We start from the raw sequence: 20,312 nt of genomic DNA, 5'->3' as shown, positions 1-20,312 counted from the left end.
GCCCCGATCCCCTGAACCCTCCGGGACCTGTAAAGCTGTGCCAGGGAAAGGCAAGGGGGAGAGAGGAAGGAAAACCAGGGGGCCGGGGGCTCCTTGCCTCACTCTCGGAGTTCATGGCATTTGTTGCTGATGAAATCCAGATGTACCTTAAAATAAACTCTGCTATGTTCCCCCTCCCCTTTACAGCAGGAGACAGGCTCTTTTTTTCAAGAAACAAAAAATACCTTGGCAAAGGAAATGTATATTTCCCTCCGCAAAGAAAGAGCTATTCATCTGTTAGCATTTACCAGTGCTAGGTTCACCCGAGAGGTCCTTGCTACCGCTCTCTCCCTCACACCCACCACAGCGACCTGGCAGGGTCGAGTCCCACAGGGGGAATAGGGATCCTTCTCAGCTCTGTATGTGAGTGGACAGTCACGTCGCTCAAAGCGTCCTGCAAGGAGTGCAAACAGGGGCCAGGAGAAGGATGGTGAACCCCCCGTGCATCATTTTCCTCCACTTAGAAACTGCTACAAAGCCATTTCTTCATTTCTTGCTGTTTCTTACTCTATTCTTCCTCCATTCCTTATTTTCAGGGGGATTGGTGGGGCAGAGTCGGTCATTCCATGGGAAACAGAATGGATGCTCAGATGCAGAGGTGTGTTCGGCAAACACTGCTGCGGCCTTTTTGGGTCCCTCTCACCTGCCTGCCATGCCTGCACCAGAGAGCAACCTGCTGGAGGGATTTCTGCACAATAAAACTCCCTTTTTGACTGTGCCCTTACCCACTGTGACCTCAGGTCCTCCGGAGGGTCATTACACTGAATCTAGACCGCCAAAAGCTTTATTAGGAGGGCTTATAATTGTATTGACTCAGTAATTAAAATGCGCTAACTAGGTTTCTAGGTGAAAGCACCTCAGGGAAAGCTCTGGGCAATGTTTCGGCTATTAAAGCAAGTGAAATAAGGGGGAGTGAGAGTGCCTTGGGGCTGTCCATGGGATTTATAAGCCCCCATTCCTTCGCTGCCCGGTCACATCCATTTTCTTTGAAGATTTCCTGACATCACTAGAAACACTGGGATGTCTCACAAGGCAGAGAAGACACAACCCATAAGTCTACTCTCCGCATCTCTGAGACAAAAGAGGCTAAAAACCCCAGGTAAGACCTTTTCTCAGAGCACTCCTATACCCAGAAAAATCACCTTTGGCTTCCAGAGACAAGCCAGGGCTGAGCAGTAGGCACAGCGCACCTCTCCCATCATCTCCCACGGTCACCCCCTGCTTCCTGTCCCCCTCGGCAGCGGGGACCTGCAGATGAGTGGGGGGCCACCCCTGGCCCGTTGCAGCAGAATGCACAGCAGACCCCTGCTCCAGCTGGCTTGCCTGTTTAGACACGGGAGCAAAAGAGGGCCATGTCAACATCAGACAGAAACATGAGCGAGGAAGGGTCACCCAGCATTCATAAGTGAGACTCTTGTTTTCCTTGCACCATCCTAGGCTCCTGAGGCATGACCTTGGTTGGAGAAGTCACATAATGCTTATCTGCCCAGGCACGGGCTGTGATGGCCCCGGTGCTCGGTGTGAGCAGAGCTGGGAGCAGCTGAACCGCCTCGGACGCACAGACCATATAGCCACATTAAGCACAGAGCTGACATGAGCCAACACCTCCCACTGACTGCAGAGCCTGAGACGGAGCTGTGCAGAGGGGACCCTCCAGCCAGCAGGAGAGCTGGATGGTGACCGCCAGGATCCCGGGCAGAGCTGGCCCTAGTCCTTCCCTGCTACCTGGGCACAAACCCACTGCTCTCCTTCGGCCTCAAATCCCCACTCCGCCCTCCCACCCCTGCTCCGTAGCACCTGGCACACGGCACTGCCCAGCACCACGAAAGCCTGCGCGTTACAACAGTTTCCATTGGTACGGTTGCGCGAGCCCTGGGCAGGGATGGGGCAAGTTGACCTCTGGAAGGGACATGCGACAGGTGCCTTTTGCAGCCTGTGGGAGCACTGGGGAAGCCCCCGCATCTGGGAGTCCAGCGCTTTGGCCTGCCCCGATAAATCAGGGCTGCAGACCCTGGCAGCAGTCCTGCGCCATCCCTACATAACCTTGCATCATCTCTGCTGTGCCGATGAGTTACAAGGACCACACGGGCATGTTACCTATGCTGAATGTTTTATGGCTGACCACACGGCTAGCTATCTTGACCCTGAGCAGAAAAACCACCCCATTGGCACAGCTCAAACCTGCCTGCCAGGTGCCACGGTAGGAGAGGTGACAGGAGGGCCCGGAGGGACCCCACCCCGGAGCCTCTGGGTCCCCGCTCTCACTGGCAGCTTGGGTGAGATGGTGCTCACCTTCCCAGCTCTGCCCAGGGAGGAAGATGGCAGAAATTGGGGTGGATTGCTCTGAGGGCTACCAGAACTGTACCGGGGCAAGTCTGTCACCATAACGCATGAAATGATTTGCGCCTTTTCCTCGCTCCTTTTGACATCCATCCACACCCTCATTTTCCCACCCAGAGGCAGCTGCAGCTCCTCATCACACGCAAACCACCCTCTCAGCAACAAGGACCTGAGCCTACCTCACTGCCCGCCGAGCTGCCCTGCTGACAGGTCCCTCACTAGCCTCTCCTCCTCATGCCCCAGCAAGGAGCCGGACCTCACAGCAGGTCTGACTGATCGCCGGGAAAAGTGCTTTCCCAAAACGGTCCCCCAGCACCATGACAGTGCTTGATAAAAACTAGTCACGAAGCGTTACCGGTCACCCACAGGATAATCTCCCCAATGCATATGGACTGCACAGACCGTGTAAATCGTCAGTTACAGGAAACAGAGGTCTCTACCAGCTGCTCTTCTTTCCCATGAAATGTAAGACATAGCAAGGAGCCTCAAACCAAGGCACAGAAAACCATCACTGCCCCAGTCACATAACTGCATGAGGTTGGTAGATGCTTAAACCAGACAGGGATTTCCCAGGGATGGCTCCACATCAGTAACTGCCCAAGCAACCAGAGACACTGATTAGAACGTGCTTTGGAGGAAGAAAAGGGACCAGGTGCATGTGCTGCAAGCAGGACTCTGGGACTGGACATGAGTAGCAGAGAGCTTCCATGAGCCAAGCAGATCCTATGCTGTGGGCTGCCCTCCACATGGTCAACAGTGGGATTAAAGTGTCCAGAACAGCTACAGTACCAGGACAACAACCTCTCCTGTCTATCCCCACTCACCTGGCACAAGACAGTTGATCGACGCGTTCAGTACGCCAGGGAAGGGTAATGCTCGTAGAGACCGTGCGCCCCTTTTCCCTCCTGGCAGACCATGCAGGGCCTGATGCACAAAGGCCTCGTGCTCCCAGCATGCGTGACAGCCACTGGCCTGGGATATGTGGCCACAGGTTTGTTGTCTAATTTCAAACATCTCAAAAGCTGGAGGCAAACGGTAAGAGCAGAAGAGCAGCAGACCATCGGTAGGAGCTGCGCGTGGGTAGGAGGTGCAGGTTGCTAGCTGCAGCGACAGAGGGGAGTCAGGCTTATGTTTGGAAACGCAATTTCCAGCGCCGTCCTTCCCAGCACATGCCTCGCTGCACCAGGGCCACAATCGCCCCGGTGCGACCCTCGCTCAGCCTGCCCCTGCCTGACGCTCTGGGGCTCCCCACGGGGCCCCTCACGTTTGTTACCCCCTACGCAGCCACAGGTGACATCAGTGACAACATGGGCCTGGAACAATATTAAACCTCAGCCCGGACACTTGCACGGGCAATCACGCTACTGCCCACAGATCCCGGGGTGCTTTAGGTGCGTGTCCCGAGTTGGGGGGCACACCCTGCTAGGGGTGCGCCATGGGAGGAAAAGAGCAGCTGTGGTTTGCTGGGGGGTGGCGGGAAAACCCCCTGCATCCCCCGGAGAGAAGAAACTGCAGGTCCTTTATTTTATTTGACTTTATTTCACGTAACTTCATCCTATAGGACTCTATTCCTTATCACTTCCATTAACGCGACTTGCTTTCCTTTTATTTCATTCGGATCCCAAGCACCCTCCGAAGGGAGGCGAACGCCCTCTCCCGGGACCCCGACGCCCCGTTTCGGGGAGGGGTCCCCGGGCATCCCCGGAGGGGAGCGGGCGGCGGGGGCGGGATGCGGGCGCCGAGCCCCGCCGCTGCCCATTGCACATTCTCTCCGGGCGGCGGCGCGGCGCTCCGCTCCCCTCGGCTCCGGCTCCCGCGGCTCCCCCCGGCCCCGGCGGCACGAACATGGCGACGCCGAGCAGCGGCGGGGTGCGGCGGGGCGCCCCGCTCCCCCGCCGCCTCCTGCCCCTCCTGCTGCTGCTGCTGCCGGCGGCGGGCGGCCGCTCCGCGCTGCCGCTGCGCGCCCCCGAGGCGCCGCCGGAGCCCATCCAGGTGTACGGACAGGTGAGCCGGGCCGGGGGCCACGCGTGGGGTCGGCGCACCCCTCCCCCCCCCCCCCCAAAACACCGCGGGGGGCGCTTGGGGTGGGGGGAGAGGAGGAAAGGGGGGGTCGGGAGGGCGGCAGCGCTCCGCGCGCAGCCGCGCGTCCCCGCTCCCACCGGTCCCAGTGTCGCGAGTGGGCTGGAGCGGCGCCGGCCGCTCGGCCTCGGCGACAGCGCGACGCGCTGCAGCCCCCCGCGGGTGGGCTGCGGGGGGCGGGGGGGGGCGTGTGGCACACTTGCTGCTCGGAAAATAACTTCCGCGCTTGCGGGGGTTTGCGGGGAGCCGCGGGGGGGGGGTGGCCGGCAGCCCCCCGGCGGGGAAGGGTCGCGCTGCGGGGAGGCAGGTTGCTGGCGAGGCAGCAGTGCTGGCTGCATCTCATCGCTCGTTCGCTGCCCGCTGCTTGCCCCGCTCACAAAGTGGCAGACGTTTAGGCAGGAGGTACTGCTGAGCTCAGCCTGCAGCCCTCCCAGTTTCCCCCGGCCCGTCTCGAATTAGTGGCACTGTGGGATCTGCGTTTTACACTTGCGGGTTCATTTCCAGCAAGACGAGCAGCGGTGGCTGCCGGGTGGCCAAGGGCACACGCTGGCGAAACGGGCCGCGTCGGGTCGTCCCCTCCGCTAGTTCGCCAGATGGGAAAGCGAGTCCCTCGGGCTAGGAGCGGGCAGGCGGTGGGCAGCAGCTCTGCACCTAGAGATGCTCGTCCTGAACATTTCTGTGCTCAGAAGCTAGGCAGAGGAAGGTGACTTCTGGTAGAAGATATTGCTATATGTGAGGCACCATGGCCTTTCTCCATAAGAAGGGCTCCTTTCTGCAGCTCTGATCCATCCTCCGCTGCTCCTTGCAGAAGAGGGGGAGAGGAGTTGCTCAGCACAGAAAAACATAGAAACTGCTATTTCTGAAAGTGTCCCTGCTTGGGCTTGATTCACTGGCAAGTTTTGCTGCCAGGACCGTAAAGGCTCCCCCTCGCTTCCAGACAACCATCACTTTAGGGGCAATGAGGAATTATACTCAGGCTGCCTGGGTGCCTGCTATAGAAAGCTTTGGCCTTAAAGAGTCTATTTTTTAACTATTATCCACGTGCTAGACTACATTAAGTTGCCCCACTTGACCTCCTTGCTTAAACTGCCTGTGTCCCATCACATGCCCAAAAGGCTTCTGAGAGCGCGAGGGGGGGCCAACCGTGGAGGGATGAGGCATGCTTTAAGCAAGGCTTCGAGCCTTCAGCGACATCTGTGTTTGCCTCCTCAGCTAGTGCTTTCCTTTCTGGGTGCCCTCTAATTTCCCCTTTTTGCTACTTGTGGGGTGAGAAAGAGCGAGCCGCAAGGCAGAGCTAGCTCTAGGGCAGCTGGAGGGACATGTGCGGGGCTGGTGCTGTTCCTAAAGTCCTGCTCCTGCTTCTCCATTTAGAGGATGGGAAAAGCTGTTCCAACTCCCCTTGAAAATCTGCTTCGCCTCCTCTACCTCCTCAACATTTGGCTGTTTTTAGCATAACACAGATACCCCATTTTAGAAAAAAAAACCCCACAACACTTGTCTCATGTACAGGAGGACATTTGTAGCATCTTCCCTTCTGTCTCCCAGTGCCTTTCATATAACGCACCTGCCCGGGCCAGGTAGAGAGCTGCTTTGGCAAGAGCAGCCTCTATCTCCTGGACATGCAGCGGCAGATCTAAGAGGGTGCGGTAGCCCCGGCGCTGTCTGGAACAGGACTAGTAGGAAGCAGTAGGAGTTCGACAAAGTTTGCCACTGTTTGGTCTTAAGCTTTCAGAGAGGATTTGCCTGGAGAATGGAGTTGGTCTCGCTGGTGGCATGGCCTATGGTTTCGGGCTAGCATACAAAACCCAGCCCTTCTGCTGCTTCAGGGTGGGATGCAATAAATTTTAAAGCCCAGGTACTGTATATCACCAGGAAGAGTTTATTAGCACTAAGTTCTCCTGAGTGCTATAGTGCTTTAAATCAGGGTCCGCCTTAATAAAAGGGATAAGAGGGAGCCCGTGTGTCCTAGCCTCCGTTACAGATTGGACTGCACAGTTACTAATGCCTAGGAAGCCAGAAAACTGTGTAATGTGGTGCTCGGGGGTCTCATGCTTTATTAGAAGTACCGAACAAACCCATTGTCCGCCCCCGCCGGGTGTCTGGTGCTCCTCTAATTCTGGCAGAAAACAGCACAGTCGAAAAAACAGTCCTCTCTCAGGGACATCATCATTAGGGGCAGTTCTTGGACCAAGCATCCTAGCGCCATGCGGCTGCAGTCCCTTATCTGGGACACATCCTGCTCCCGTGTGTTTGGCAGGTCGCTCGGCCATATGCTACATACTGGCTCGCACCCCAAAACTCTCTGCCCTTCTTCAGCTCTTGAGTGCAGTCCCAACACGGCCTCGTGGGATGGCTTAGGACCCAGGCTCAGCTCAGAGGCGAAGGAAAGTGTGGCACAGGAGGTCGGAGCTGTCGCGGGTGACATCGCCAGGGGACCGGAGTGAGAGGGAAGGATGCATGGCCCCGGCCAGAAGCAAGGAGAGGAAGAAAGTCCAAACTCTTTGTGGCTCCTTGGGAGCCAAATACATCTTACTTGGCACCATCAGCAACAGGCTCAGAGCCCTCTTGCCCTAGACACCAAAGACAGAAGCACAAAACATTACTTGGATTCCTCATCCGGATCCTCACCGCATCCTTGCCGGGCAGGCTTGTGCAGTGTGCACGCATGGCTACAGCAAAACTTTCTGGGAACCTCAATGAACAACAAGGCCCTAAACCCCTGTGCCTTTGTGGCTTCTCCCCAGCTTTTCTGACTCCAAAGCACCAGCAACCAAGAGACCAAATACACAGCTCCAGTCACCCTCAGCTTTGGGACAGAGCGGGTTTGTTCTCTTGCACAGCCCTCACCTCTGCGGGACTCTTGATGAGCACTACAATGGACAGACTGTTACGAAGCTTGCACCGACACGTGACAGGTCTTTTCTAGGACACCAGTGATGGCAGTGGAGCATCCCCAGGGCAAGACAACTGCTGTCTACACCCCCGCCCCGGGCCAGCAATGCTCCCTGAACCCCTTCCAGCAACCGTGGCACTGCACCCTGCCCTCCTCTTCCTGGCACGAGCCCCTGGCTACCGAGCCAGCTGCTCATCTGCAGCCCGCCCTCCTGTCCCTTAACAGCCTCCGTGCTCCTGCCTACGCATCCCTACTCAGAACTGGATGCAAGTACTCAGCTCTAGGATTTTACATTTCTAGAGCACATCCCCACCATCCCACAGAAATCCCATCCTCTCCTGGGGGAAAGCCAGCCACAACTGCATTGCCTGCAAGGGCTTCGCTTCGTGCAACAAACAAGGAAAAGAGAAGTAGCTGCTTCAGCTGCCTACCTGCGTGCTGGGTCGAAGCGGCTCCCGTGACCGTGAGGCTGGCTGTCTCGCAAGTGTCATGTCATGGCTGCAGCAGATGGCGAGGAGGAGCGCTGGGGCAGGAGGCCAGCCTCTGTCTGCTGGTCCTGAGGGTCAGGAGAGACCATGACGGTTACAGACAACATTTACACTGCTGGGCTGCTAATACAGACGTGCAGGTCTAACCTGTACCTGCCAACATCCCTTTCCCTTCTTTGGAAAGGGCTTAGCCAAAACCTCTCCCAAAAGCACTCAACACACAAGAAATCTTTGCCTTAAACCGCGCTGGGACAGAAGACATCTAACAGCTGATGTCTCCTGCAGCAGCCAGCTCACCCTCTGTGCTGCTGCTGCAAGACCTCAAGCCACTCTCCATGCTCCCAACCTGTGCATGGGCATCACCTCTGTGCCTCCCCATCCCCTGAACCAGCATTATTGCCTGCCCTAACATCAGCTTATCCCTTTCCCTCCTTGGGGATCTACTTCATTGCTCTCAAAGCTGCCTGTTTCCTGGTGCTAACCAATCCCACCTTTGAGAAAAAGGACCAGGTTTTCATAATTTCCAGGCCATTTGCTACAAAATGGCCTTTTATCAGCCCACCTGCTTGACCTTGACACTCCCTGCCCCTCCACACTGATGAAGACCTCCTCAGCTGCTAGCACTTGGCATACCACACACTACCACAGCCTGCATGAGATTAAAATCAATGCCACACCATGATGCTACTCAGTGATCTTTAAGAATGAAGTTTTTTCAAGACAGCTGAGAATTCATCTCCCATTAACATAACATCACCATGACTGCATCGTACAGGAGACATTAACGTCTATCTCTGGTACTACACGCTTTCAGAGTACCAAGAAAGCAAAGCACTCCGTCGGAGACGAGCCCCCTCGCTAGAGCGGCGGGCGTGGAGGGACGCTCAGCCGGCAGCCACGCTGCAGCTTGTGGGCAGAGCTGCGCTTAGGCTTCGGGAGTCCCTTCCCACAGTCCTTGTGCGGTGCACCGCCTCGGCCCAGGCTGCAAGCTAACCTAAAATGCTGTTAGCACACAGTCAAAATAGTGCCTGAGCAGAGAGAGCTGAAGCTTCTCTTCTTTTGAGGCCATTAGTGCATCCCAGTAGAGAGCCCACCATTGGTCCCGTCCCCCACAACCTGCAAACTAGCAAAGAGCCTTTCTTCTTTCAGAGAAGGCAGGAAAGCGCTTTGCAGGGTAAATGCCATCCAGCTACGTGAACGGAGACATCAATCACACCACATCAGAACTGAACCGTACTTAATTTTGACCTAGTTTGCCAGCCCGGCAGAAACCTTCCCAGATTAGACTTTAACCTTCTGGAGTTGCCCTGGGTGGTGACAGCACTTCCCGGCAGAGGGCTGGCTGCCAGCTCCTGGGCCCCTGTCCTTTTCTTCCTTCCTCACGTTGGTACATACCTCTCCCCATCGCTGTGGCTGCCTGGGCGGGGGCACCCCTGCCCCTTTCCCGGCTAGGTTCCCTGCTCCCTGCACTTGCTTTTGCGGCTGACCTTGCCAGGAGAGATGGGTCTCTGGAAGCCGCGCAGTTCCACCTCCTGGCACCGTGCTGGCTGGGAGAGGTATTTGTGTTTTTATTCGTTGTTTCCCCTTTGGCAGGTTCCTCACAAATCCTGCTGTTGGACTAAGCAAGCGTTGCAGTGTCCCAGGGGCGTCACTTAAGGTTTCTGTAGCTGTAATTACTAGCTCGTGGTGTGCTTCACCAGCAGTGCTTTAGACCTTTTCTGCAGCCTTCCTCCGTGCCTTGGTTATGGGGGAGTGACTTTCATCAGTGCTTATCCAAATTTGTTGCAGGAGACTTGATTACCCCCCCCCCCCCAATCAATTTAGAAGGAGAGCCCACCTCCAGGACCTTCTTGCCAAGGGACCCACTTGTTTCTGGGGTAAACAGGGCTCCTGCCTCAACCCCAGTCTTCCCCCTCCCTTGTCCTTTTCCTTTCTCCTAGAAACAATAGCTAACAGAGAACTCTGTTGGTGGTGGCAGAGAGAAAACAGCCCTGCAAGCAGATGATTTCAGTATTAACAAAATTAACATGGGCCTGGCACTCTCTGAAATGAGTCACCCGTGTTTCATATCAATGATTTCAGACCCTGGCATTTTCAGTCCAAGCCACAAGCAGTGCTACGGCAAGCACAGACTGTATTTTAAAATATCATGGCAGGGCTAGAAACAGATGCTCGGGAGCAGAGCAGAAGGTACAGTAATGAAGCTTTAGTGGGAGCGCACGGGGAACGCGGCGTGCCGGGAACGCGGTAGCCGCCCGTGACACTTGACTCATCGGGGCGATGCTGGGCTGTTGCATAAGCCTTACCAGGGAGGCAGAGGAAACAGGGATGCTTAGGCCTGGCACTTCCCTGCAAGCTGGAGTGGTGAGGAGCCTGGTTAGAGCACCTTTCCTTTAAAGCCCTGTGCTAACCAAGCTGCGGCTTTGCTTCTGACCCCTTTCAGCAATAGCTTTCTTTAGCCCCATCCTCATTCCCCTGGCTACCGGGTACAAAATGTTTAGCTGATTTTTCTTCTGCAAGCATCTCCTGACAGCCTCCAAGCCAAGATCTGAGCTGCTGGCAAAACAAACGGTTTTGGCAGCCACTCACGGCCACAGAGGCCTGTTGCTCTCTGATACCCTCGCTTATCGAGCTGTAGTAAGAATCTATTAACTATTTAAAAAGTTCCTAGGAACTTCATTTGTTTGTGGGCATCCCATTTTCAATTACATAACCAGGAGAGAAAACACGTGAATAATCCCTAGGAGTCTTTTTTCTGCACACCCCCAATTTTACAGCATCGAGCCTCAGCCCCCGAGTAGTCGCATCACATCGCTCCCTGATTAATAGCAAGTGCCTGGGTCGAGCTGCGGTCTGAGTCCTGCAGCTAGCGCATTAATTCTCGACAGAGCAAAGCTGTTGACGCACACAGCTGTCTCCCAAGCCCACTCGGCACCCAGAATAGCCCCTAATGCTGTCTTGACACTCGTCACTGTGCACGGGTGCTAGGTGCTCTTACAAGTCAGCAAGCGCGCAATATTTCTGCTTGCAGTTCATCACAGCTAACGGTGTGATTTCTGCACAGGGAAGTTACACCTCCTACACAGAGCAGCTCAGCCTTGCTGGTGGCTCAAGGGCGAGGATTTAGAGTCCTCCAGTGATGGAAAGGCCTGAGATACTGCTGCCTAGCCTGCCAGCAGCCAAACGAGTAGCTACAGTGAGGTGCCCACGCTGGAGTCACTCACCTCCTAGCTAGCCTGCACGGTTTTGGAGCCCAGGGCTTTCACTAACGCTGCAGTTTGCCATGTGCGAGGGGTGAGCCACCTCTGCTGAGCTTGACAACCAAAATCCCTGCCCTGACCTCTCAATTCTGGTCATAATCAACCGAGAGGGACGCGATGGGAAGGGGAGCTGGCAGTTAGGCATTGCAGGTGCCTAGGGACTTGGGATTGGGGTACTCCCCCTGGCCCTGGGTGCTCGAGGAGCTCAGCATTGCGTGCTATGTGCCTGGGTCTGCTCACCTAGCAGCAGTCATCACCTTCAGAGGCTCGGCAAGGCACTGCTACTGTCTCAGCACAGCACCACGCACGCAGACAGCATTCCCCCTCCCAGCCCAGCCAGAGCACGCTCAGACTCCAGCTGCACCCCTGGAGCTGCACGGGAGCTCGTGCCTGCTCCAGGCCATGCTCCCACGGGACAGCAGCTCTGGGGGCTGTCTTCTCACCCTGTTTCTGCGGGGGATTCGTTTACTGGAAGATACTATTAACAAAAACCAAGTATATAGTGAGAGCAAAGTTAGCAGCATTGACTACATTAGCTAACAGAGCTACAAGCAGCCTCTGCTATGTCTTGGCTCCTGGACTTCATCTGGCACCTTACGTATTAGGAGGACAAATTAGAATTTCATGCATATTTCATATACACTTAATCACTTGGCAAAGACCAAAACACTTCCCCATTAAGTAGAATTTATGCTAAATGCTGTTTCCATTAGGCACCAGCCATTGCCCATTCATAGGTTAAACCAATTCTGAGGACACTTTCCCCTGTCAGGGGAGGTGGGGGACTCTGTGACAGTGGGCTCCGGCCTCATCTCAGCCAGCAGGGCAGGGTTACTAATGTCAGGGATAACAGCAGCCTTACTGCAAAGCTGTCTCACAAAAGCCATCCTGGTCAATGGCACATCAGGTGCTTTTCACACAGGGCACAATGTAGTGCTGCTGCCTGGACAGCAGCGACTCCGAGTCCCATGTGTTGCTTCCCTGAGTCGTTTGGGTCCCCACAAAGCGGCAAAGGACCATAGCAGAGCTGCCAGCTGGGGTCTCCCGCACTGGGAACCAGCCCAGACAAACATGTGAGGCTCCTAAGCCTGAGACACTGCTACAGGAGCCCTTCCCAGGGGACTTACAGTGTAAGGCATCCTTCTGGTAGCTTCTCCTAAACTTTCTGCTGAGCACAGCCCGTAGGCACTCCACGCTGCTCTTCCTCCCTCCTGCCAGGGAGCCAAACCTTACTTGTGCCCAATTTGGCCTTTATATAGGGGCTCTGCCCTAATTAGGCTGCTAGAGGTCACATGGCTCCTAATGACTAACGAGGCTCAGCAGGCTCCTCTAAGCCCAAACACAGTACCCCTGGGCTTTGGGTTTTACTACCCTTCCCACGTCTCCCTGCTCTGAGGAGGGGTCTCTCAGGGGCTTGCTGTCTGTTTTTGCTCACAGAAAATAAAGCTGTAGAGGTTTATTGCTGAGGTTAAAGCAAGGCGCAGCTAGGAGTCCTCCTGCAACCATGGGGTCCCCCTCTCTGTTCCCCCTCAAATAAAAACAAAGCTCTAGACAGGCTATTAAACCTAGCCCTTTGCCTGAAACCAGTGACCTCAGCCCGGGCACAGCTAGGAACCCAAAGACGCTGTCACCCAAACTAACTTAACATAGATGTAGGAGATTTAGATGGGGTTATTCTGCTTTTAAAGGTGGGGATGGGGATGGGGGCTGGGACTGCAGTGCTGCTCTGGATTTCAGACCTGAGGCTAGACGTTGGCCGTCTCAGTGGGCATACGCAATTCCTTCTTCTCCACCCTGTTTCCCTGCATCCTCAAACAGTGTCGCTTTATTTTTTTTTCCAGCGGGTGTGCAAGGCTACCACGGGCTTGCTTTGTAGCTGATGCTGCTGCCTGACCTAAATCTCTGCCGCGCTTGCTGTCTGGGTGCAACAGTGTGGTTTGCCCGGTGGGGGGGGTCTCTGGCAGGCAGATGGGGGTGCAACAGGGGGCACTGGCCCTGGGGGCTGCTCACTGCCTCCCTACCAGGTTTTGATGTGTTTTGGTTTTTTTTTCCCTGCCTTGTGTTAGCCTATTGTATAAGAGGGATTTGAGGGCTTCTGCTTCACTCTCCCCCCCTTCCAGAATAAAGACCTTGTTTTTCCAACTGTTTTACTTGCTGGTTAAACCGGACCCTTGCCCCAGGCGGTGCTCCTCGCTGATCCTGGAGTCAGTGGGAGCCACAGGGTATCAGGCCAAAGAAAGGCTTAGCCCTGTATTTTTACAGCTTTCCAAGGCCATGAGCTTAAGGGTTACCAGCCGTCAGCTGAGCTGCAGCGGCGTGCAGGGGCTCAGGCACGCATGTCTGCTGCCGCAGCGATCGGGGCGCCCATCCCTGGCCGAGCTACGGCCGCTGCCGAGCTACCTCACCCGGCTTCCCCAGCGAGGCTGGCCATCCCCGCTCGCTGGCAGCAGTCGCTATGGGCACTGGGTTTCCTCAGAGGCTCCTGCAGCTTCAGCTCCCGCTGCAGTGATGCTGCGATAGCTTCCCCATAGAAACCGGCCCTTCGCGACCGGTGCTGTTACAGCGCTGCCAGGTACAACACGCTCATGGGGAGTAACAGGATTGTGTATGACTGCGTTTGTTTTGGAAACCAGCACGTCCCTTTGGGTACAGAAGAAATCACTGTAGAAAGGTGACTCTGACTGTGTCGCTTTGCCTAATCAGCCTGGATTTGAAATCACTTCTCTATCCTTGGGTTTAGTTTTCATTCTCATTGTCCCCTGAATCCTATTTCTCCGAGGAATAATAAAGGGAAACCTAACCCTGTTAGGCACACGCATTTTGCCAACACGTTCATGAGAGATGCTGCTTTACGTGGGGCCATGCTCGAACGTCACCCCCCCAGGGAAGCCTTCTCTTTAACTATTTGGTGGCTTGCAGTGAGGGCTTGAGTACCTTGCTGTGGTGGCCTTGGTATAAGTGACGGCAGCCCTGGCTCGGTGGCACTGTCTGCATAATCCCCGTCGCTTGGCAGAGGTTTCCAACCCCTGTCATGGCACACGGCCACCGGTTTGCTCGGCCGCACTTTAAAATGGGGTGGAGGGGGCTTTCAATGCTTTCCCAGCGAGAGCTGGGAGCAGGATGAAGGCACAGCAACCTCAGAAAGTGGTGGTGGAAAGATAAAGCCCTTTGTGCACACCCAACAGCTGTGGGCCATCCTGTTGCATCTTAGCTCTCCGGGCAGGAGCAGAGCTTACCCCAACGTGCCCAATAGTGCAACTCCTGGACCTCCTGAGGTCTGAAAAGCCGTGGTTTGAATGAGTTTCCCCAAACCCGGCGTTTCTGAGGAGGAGCAATACGAGCAGGTGTCGGCAGCTGCTCTCCAGCTGTCCCTGCTCATGGTGCCTTCTTCCTTGGCGTTGCAGGTCAGCCTCAATGATTCCCACAATCAGATGGTTGTTCACTGGGCGGGAGAGAGGAGCAACGTGATCGTGGCCTTGGCCAGAGACAGCCTGTCTTTGCTGGGTCCCAAAAACAGCGACGTAAGTACCGTAACCTGACGTTGTCCTGGGGCCCCTTCTCTGCTTCCGTGCTGGCAGCTGCCGAGCACCAGCCTGCCTTTCTCTCGTGTGCTGGGAAGATGAAAGAAAGGCCTGTAAGTTTGAGTTCAGAGGCAGAAAAAAAGAATTTAATATCCTCTGTGTTGCCTCATGGGTTTGAGCCCTGAAAGGCTGACTCAGGCAATCTCTAAGGCTTTTCTCCCCTGTAGTTTTCTGAACTTTTACCAAATCTCTTAGAAGAGAAACAAAAACTTTGCACTTCTCACACTGGGGCTTCTCCTTTGCAGGTTTACGTGTCTTATGACTACGGGAAGAGTTTTAAGAAGATTTCGGAGAAGTTCAGCTTTAGCGGGGGGAACAGCAGTGAGGTGGCCATTGCCCAGTTCTACCACAGCCCGGCCGACAACAAGAGGGTGAGGATGCAGCAGCTGGTGCCGGCGGGGCTCATACGCGAGCCAGCAACGCTTTATCGCTGCTGATAGCATGAACACGGCACGGCCCTCAGGCCAGGGGAACTGGGTGTGCGGCCGTGGCTCGTGCTGAAGATCTGCCTTTGCACAGGGCAAGTGCTGACATGGGCCTTTCTGCTGCGGCAGCGAGGAGGGATGGGTCCCTGCCACAGACAGGGACTGAAGGTTTTTGCGCGGTGCTCTTGCTTCCTGGGAGAGCCCCTCGGGCCATCCCGGGGGTCCCTGGGGCAGAGGCAAGATGTACCAGGCACGCTGCCGTAGCTCTGCGATGTTTGGGAGCATCAGAGAGTGGCGGGAGATGGGGCGGCTGGGGCAGGCAAATTCCTCTCCAGAGTTTGCCCTCCCAAAGGCTCCCCCAGGATGTGTGCCTTTCTTACTGCTAGCCTGAGCTCTGCTTTGACCTCCTGGAGGCTGACCACTTGTTTTCCTTCTTCCTTGTTGGTCCCTCTCTTCGCAGTATATCTTCATGGACGCCTTCGTCCCGTACCTCTGGATCACCACCGATTTCTGCAACAATATTCAGGGCTTCTCGATTCCCTTCAGAGCAGCAGACCTCCTCCTGCACAGCAAGAACCCCAACCTCCTCTTGGGCTTTGACAGGTCTCACCCTAAAAAACAGGTGAACACTTCCACTTAGACGGGAGGGCCAGCATCCTGCCTCTACCCTGCTGTGGCGTTCCCCTGGCCCGTTACACGCCCCACAGCCCTTACGATATGCCGAGAGCCACCCTGCCCGGTGCTAGCATCGCATGGGTTCATATTTTGACCATCCAGGGTGTCTAATCATAGATTACTGTACACAGAGCTGCTAATCATAGATTACTGTACACAGAGCTGCTCCAGATTGGCCAGGACACCCCCTTTCTTACAGATCAGCCTGGTTTGTGACCTCTGGAGCAGTGAGGGTTTAGTACCTACAGGCTGGCCACCTTAAATGCTTCCTTTTCGTTTTCCTTCATTTATGCTGGTCCTTCATCCGCACTGCTCCTGACCGAATCGATCTCCCCAACAATTGCGGTCGTAACTCGCCGCGGAGTGCTGGCAGCTGAGGCAGGACTGACCTCTGCAGTATTTCGTGCGGGCATGTGGTTTGGCTTTAGGTCTTGCATAACAAAATGCTTCTTGAAAACAAACACCTTTTTTTTTTTTCTTTCCCCCTGGAGCTTCTGGGTAAAGTTTGTAAATAATTATAGCACCTTCAGATAGACACAGCATAAGCAAAACCTGGAGGGGAAACAACCATCCCCCAACATGTGAACGGGGACAGTTAAGCAGGTGTCATGGTTTTAGCTGGGACAGAGTACTGCCCAGTCCGTGCTGTTCTGAGCCTGGTCGTAGCAGGGTGCATGTTGGGCACTGCTGATGCCTTCCTGGGGGGACAGAGCTGGCAAGGAGCGGTGCCTTCCCTGGGCGGGCTGCTGGACTGACTCTTGAGGCTGAAGTCTGGCTGGCAATATCCACATATCCGCAAAAAAGAGGCAAAAATTGCAGCTCGGGTGCCACCATAGCACTTGGAAAAAAAGACATGCAGGTTTTAGGGAGACGTGCCCTTCGAGGGACGGGATCCACAGAGAGGTTGATGTGTCTGCGGGGCGGCATGTTTATTGCTGTTGCTTTCATTGGTGCAATGAAAGATACTATCTCTCCTCTTGACCTTTGCCTTACTGATGCTCACAGATCTGCAACAATAGCATGTTGCTGTGCTGGGGGTTGTAATGGCCTCCGAGGGGGAGATGGCTCTGCCCTGATATTTACCCTTGCTAACGTACTCCACGAGTACGTTATAACAACTTATTTTTATGTCTGAGTTAGTGTAAAACCAGGTGGAACAACAGACAGCGGGAAATCCTTCTGGTAGGAGTCTTAAGCACAATTTTTTCTGGTTCAGGTTATTCTCCTGCAGCTAGAAAGATTGCTGTTGCTTTGCGTAGGTGCCACATAAAGAGAAGTCATCAAAGCAGTTCACGGTTTTGCAATGGATGCACATCCGCCCTGCCTTTGCTGCCTGAGGTTGGGTGTCTTAAAGGATTGGGTCTGTCTGGTTGCCCAGTCCCACTGGCATCTCTTTTGTTACTGCAGCTCTGGAAATCGGATGATTTCGGCCAGACCTGGATAATGATTCAGGAACACGTGAAGTCTTTTTCTTGGTATGTATCGCACTTGTGTGTTATGCCCAGCTCCTGTCTTCTCTCGCTCACTTCTTGCCTCATTTGCTGCCCTATGCAGATGAAGGACCCGGGTACCAAAGCATGCTCTGGCCCTGGCCCCCTGCTCCCCTCACCCAGCAGAGACCCTGTGCCGTGGGGATGTGGCACCGTGGTGTGATGGGAGAAAGCCACTGGCAGAGGCACCAAGGGGCACTCCACGTTCCCCTGGTTCTTGCACACCCACCCCATCTCTTGAAAGAGATCCTGCTCCTTGGTACCCGCTGCCTTCTGCATTGCTCTGAGAGTTCAGAAATAACACCAGTACCTTTTTTGTTCTTACTAGGGGAGTTGAGCCCTACGATAAGCCAAATACAGTGTACATCGAGCGGCACGAGCCTTCTGGGACTTCGACTGTTATTCGCAGCACTGATTTCTTTCAAAGCCGAGAAAATAAAGAAGTAATCCTGGAAGACGTTGAAGACTTCCAGCTCAGGGACAAATACATGTTTGCAACAAAGTCCGTGGTAAGTACCGTGCGAGCAGTTCACTGCCAAGGGTGTCAGTCAGGGCTCTGGTACCGCACCACCATGGCCACAGCAGGCAGTAGCTCTGCTTTCAGCCGGGACCTGTGCCTAAAGCACAGCGAGAGCGTTTGCTGGGGTTGACGCTACTCACTGCTGTACCTCGCAGCGTTCGGACCTCGTGTTTAGCTTGCTGTGGAGGTGTTGCTCAGACCGCCTGCAGCTGCCTTCCCCACTTGACAGAGCGCTGCTGTGGATGAAGCAACACCTACCAGTGCTGCTCTCCCAACAGGGCTCGGAGCGGTGGTGTTTCCGTATGCCTGCCTTCAGCAGGCTGGGCAGAAATAGGTCAGACTGCAAAATGCTGGGTCGCGGGGAAAACCACAGGATGCCTGGGAAGGCAGACGAGGCGGGGGTGGCAGGGGAAGGGGGGGATGTGGCTCCGGCAGCTCAGTGGTTAGGAGGCCGCTTGTCAGAGAGGATTACCATCAAACATGGACTAGGTCCAAGTAGCCTGATGTGCTCCAGCCTGATAAAAGAGCTGGATTTTCAGTTTGCTTTCCTTAGGAAAGAGGATGCGGGTGAGCGACAGTGGCCTTTTGGTCCCTCTGCAGCCAGGGTCCCCGCATACTTTTTGAAGGTTTCACTGAGGGCAAGTCCTTTATAGGTGATCAGAGACATGACACCAGAGGGATCGAGTCCCATTCCTTCTAGAAGTTGAGGAGTGGTTTTCTTTTTAGAAGATGCCAGCATTGCTTTTCCCCCTGCTGCTGCCATCGAGTCTGTTTTAAGGAGCAACCTTTGCCATCTAGGGTGACTCCTCGCAAAGCCATGTAGGGTTTCCTAGGCAGTAAGTGGTGAGCATGTCATCTTCGGCCACCCGAGCAGCTGCAGTGGTGTCCGACGCTGACAGGGGATGTGTTTGCAGAGCACTTCCAGTTTTTCCAAAGTCGCTCTTGCATGTGGTAGTACAGCCTGCAACTCTTAGGGCCCATCCCCTTGGCGCTATGCCTGACCTGAAGCCTGCTGCGGTTTGCAGAGGGTTTTATCTAGGCTTGCTAGTGGGGCTGGGTGAAACACGGGAGAAGGTCCATGACTCTGCAGAGAAGCCACCGGGCTCATGGGGCAGCGTCCTGAAAGCATGAGGTGGGTTTGAGTCAGGACCTTTCCAAGCATGAGCTCAATTTGGGGGTTCTTCAGAGTTGTTTGTGCTTCTGGAAGGCTCGTGGGTGACAGAGCCCACTGTCATGCTTCTTCCTACAACTCTAAAGACTGGTGTTACGCTAATCGACATTGAAATCGCCCGTACTCCGTGCTGAGGCAAAGACCAATGGGAAACAGAGAAGCTGGGAGGGGGGCTGGCCTGGCTGCAAACCCCCGATTTAGAAATTATATCCCCAGGTCTGGAATCAGGCACCTGCATCAAACCTTGGCCATGGCAGGAGTGGTGCTGGAGAGCAGAGACAGGCTGGGTGGCAGAGCCACAGAGGACTCTGGCTTCTGCTCCTCTTCGTGGGAGGCATGGTTGCTTAGGAATACGGAGCCTGGGAAAACCAGGCCACTTATTTTTGGAGCCTAAATCTGGGCTTAGTTTCATACCATTAGCATCCGACATGAAGTAGGTTGTCCCCAGTTTTTACTTTTTTGGCTTTGCACTGGCATCTTTCATTTTCTGCAAATCATTAAAAGTAGGAAGGAAAGGAGAGACTGCTCTGCAGAAAGAGGAGGAATTAAAACCAGCCTCCTTACCTCTACCCGACCAGCCAGAAAGGGCAGTTTCTCTCCTTGCCGAGCACTGTCTGCGGCAATATAAACCACGAGTGGGGAGTGCTGCTCCCCACCGTCAGTCCCAGGCACGTGGTTTGTGGGTTCGCCAGGTTTGCCTGGAGTGCCTTTCGGCCGCTGCTGGAGATGAGGGTGATTTCGAGGGTGAGAGCTACTGCTAACATGTCCCTCTGCTCTGCCGCAGCATTTGCTAGGCAGCTCGCAGCCGCCTTCAGTCCAGCTCTGGGTTTCCTTCAACCGCAAGCCCATGCGCGTGGCACAGTTTATAACCAAGCATCCAATTAAGGTAAGTGGTGACTTCCGAGAAGACCTCCTCTCTTCTTCCTTTGCCAAGGACACCCTCAGATGTCAAGAGCAGTTCTCTATGTTTCACCAAACACTGCAGGAGCTGGAGCTGGGAAGGGACTTTGTATGACCCTGCTTGGGGGGGAGTTGGCTGAGCAAAAGCTCATGTTAGGATGATCTTGTGGTTTACATGATGGTACTTTATTCTAGCAATTTATGCCTCTGGAGAAATACTGAAGTACCCAGAGCACTGTGCAGGGCCAGTACTGTCCTGGGTGTGAGGCTGTCTGGAAAGAGACAGTCACCAACTTCCTCCAGCACTGGTGATGGAGGCTCGCAGTAAAGCCCAGATACACAGAGAGGGGCTGATCTCAGTGCCCCGTGCTTTTGCTCTGCTTTAGGGACCTTGCTTTTCCTCATGGGGTGCTAGGTCGCTGAGCACAGGCTGGTTCCACCGGCATGGCCC

General features: G+C 54.9%; 1 protein-coding gene and 1 long non-coding RNA gene across 3 annotated transcripts in view; one reads left to right on the top strand and one right to left on the bottom strand.

The window, feature by feature from the left end:
- Positions 1–4,160: 4,160 nt before the first annotated feature.
- Positions 4,161–20,312, top strand: part of SORL1 (sortilin related receptor 1) — a 53,305-nt gene continuing 37,153 nt past the window's right edge. For both annotated transcript variants that reach the window (XM_064471034.1, XM_064471033.1), the window contains exons 1-7: positions 4,161–4,383; positions 14,504–14,620; positions 14,926–15,051; positions 15,566–15,727; positions 17,188–17,255; positions 17,599–17,779; positions 19,746–19,847. In XM_064471034.1, the coding sequence (XP_064327104.1) occupies positions 4,225–4,383; positions 14,504–14,620; positions 14,926–15,051; positions 15,566–15,727; positions 17,188–17,255; positions 17,599–17,779; positions 19,746–19,847 (915 nt within the window). In that variant the 5' untranslated portion in view covers positions 4,161–4,224. The remainder of the gene's footprint in view (positions 4,384–14,503; positions 14,621–14,925; positions 15,052–15,565; positions 15,728–17,187; positions 17,256–17,598; positions 17,780–19,745; positions 19,848–20,312) is intronic.
- LOC135316682 (uncharacterized) lies at positions 5,632–9,087 on the bottom strand. Its single transcript, XR_010375921.1, has 3 exons — positions 8,956–9,087; positions 7,783–7,907; positions 5,632–7,028 (listed from the first exon to the last, which is right to left on the bottom strand). It is a non-coding gene; the product is annotated as an uncharacterized LOC135316682 (long non-coding RNA).

This window comes from Phalacrocorax carbo, chromosome 21 (assembly GCF_963921805.1).
Source record: "Phalacrocorax carbo chromosome 21, bPhaCar2.1, whole genome shotgun sequence".
Classification (NCBI taxonomy): domain Eukaryota; kingdom Metazoa; phylum Chordata; class Aves; order Suliformes; family Phalacrocoracidae; genus Phalacrocorax; species Phalacrocorax carbo.
Note: the sequence above shows the minus strand (reverse complement) of the source record. Positions and strands in the feature narration are given on the sequence as shown.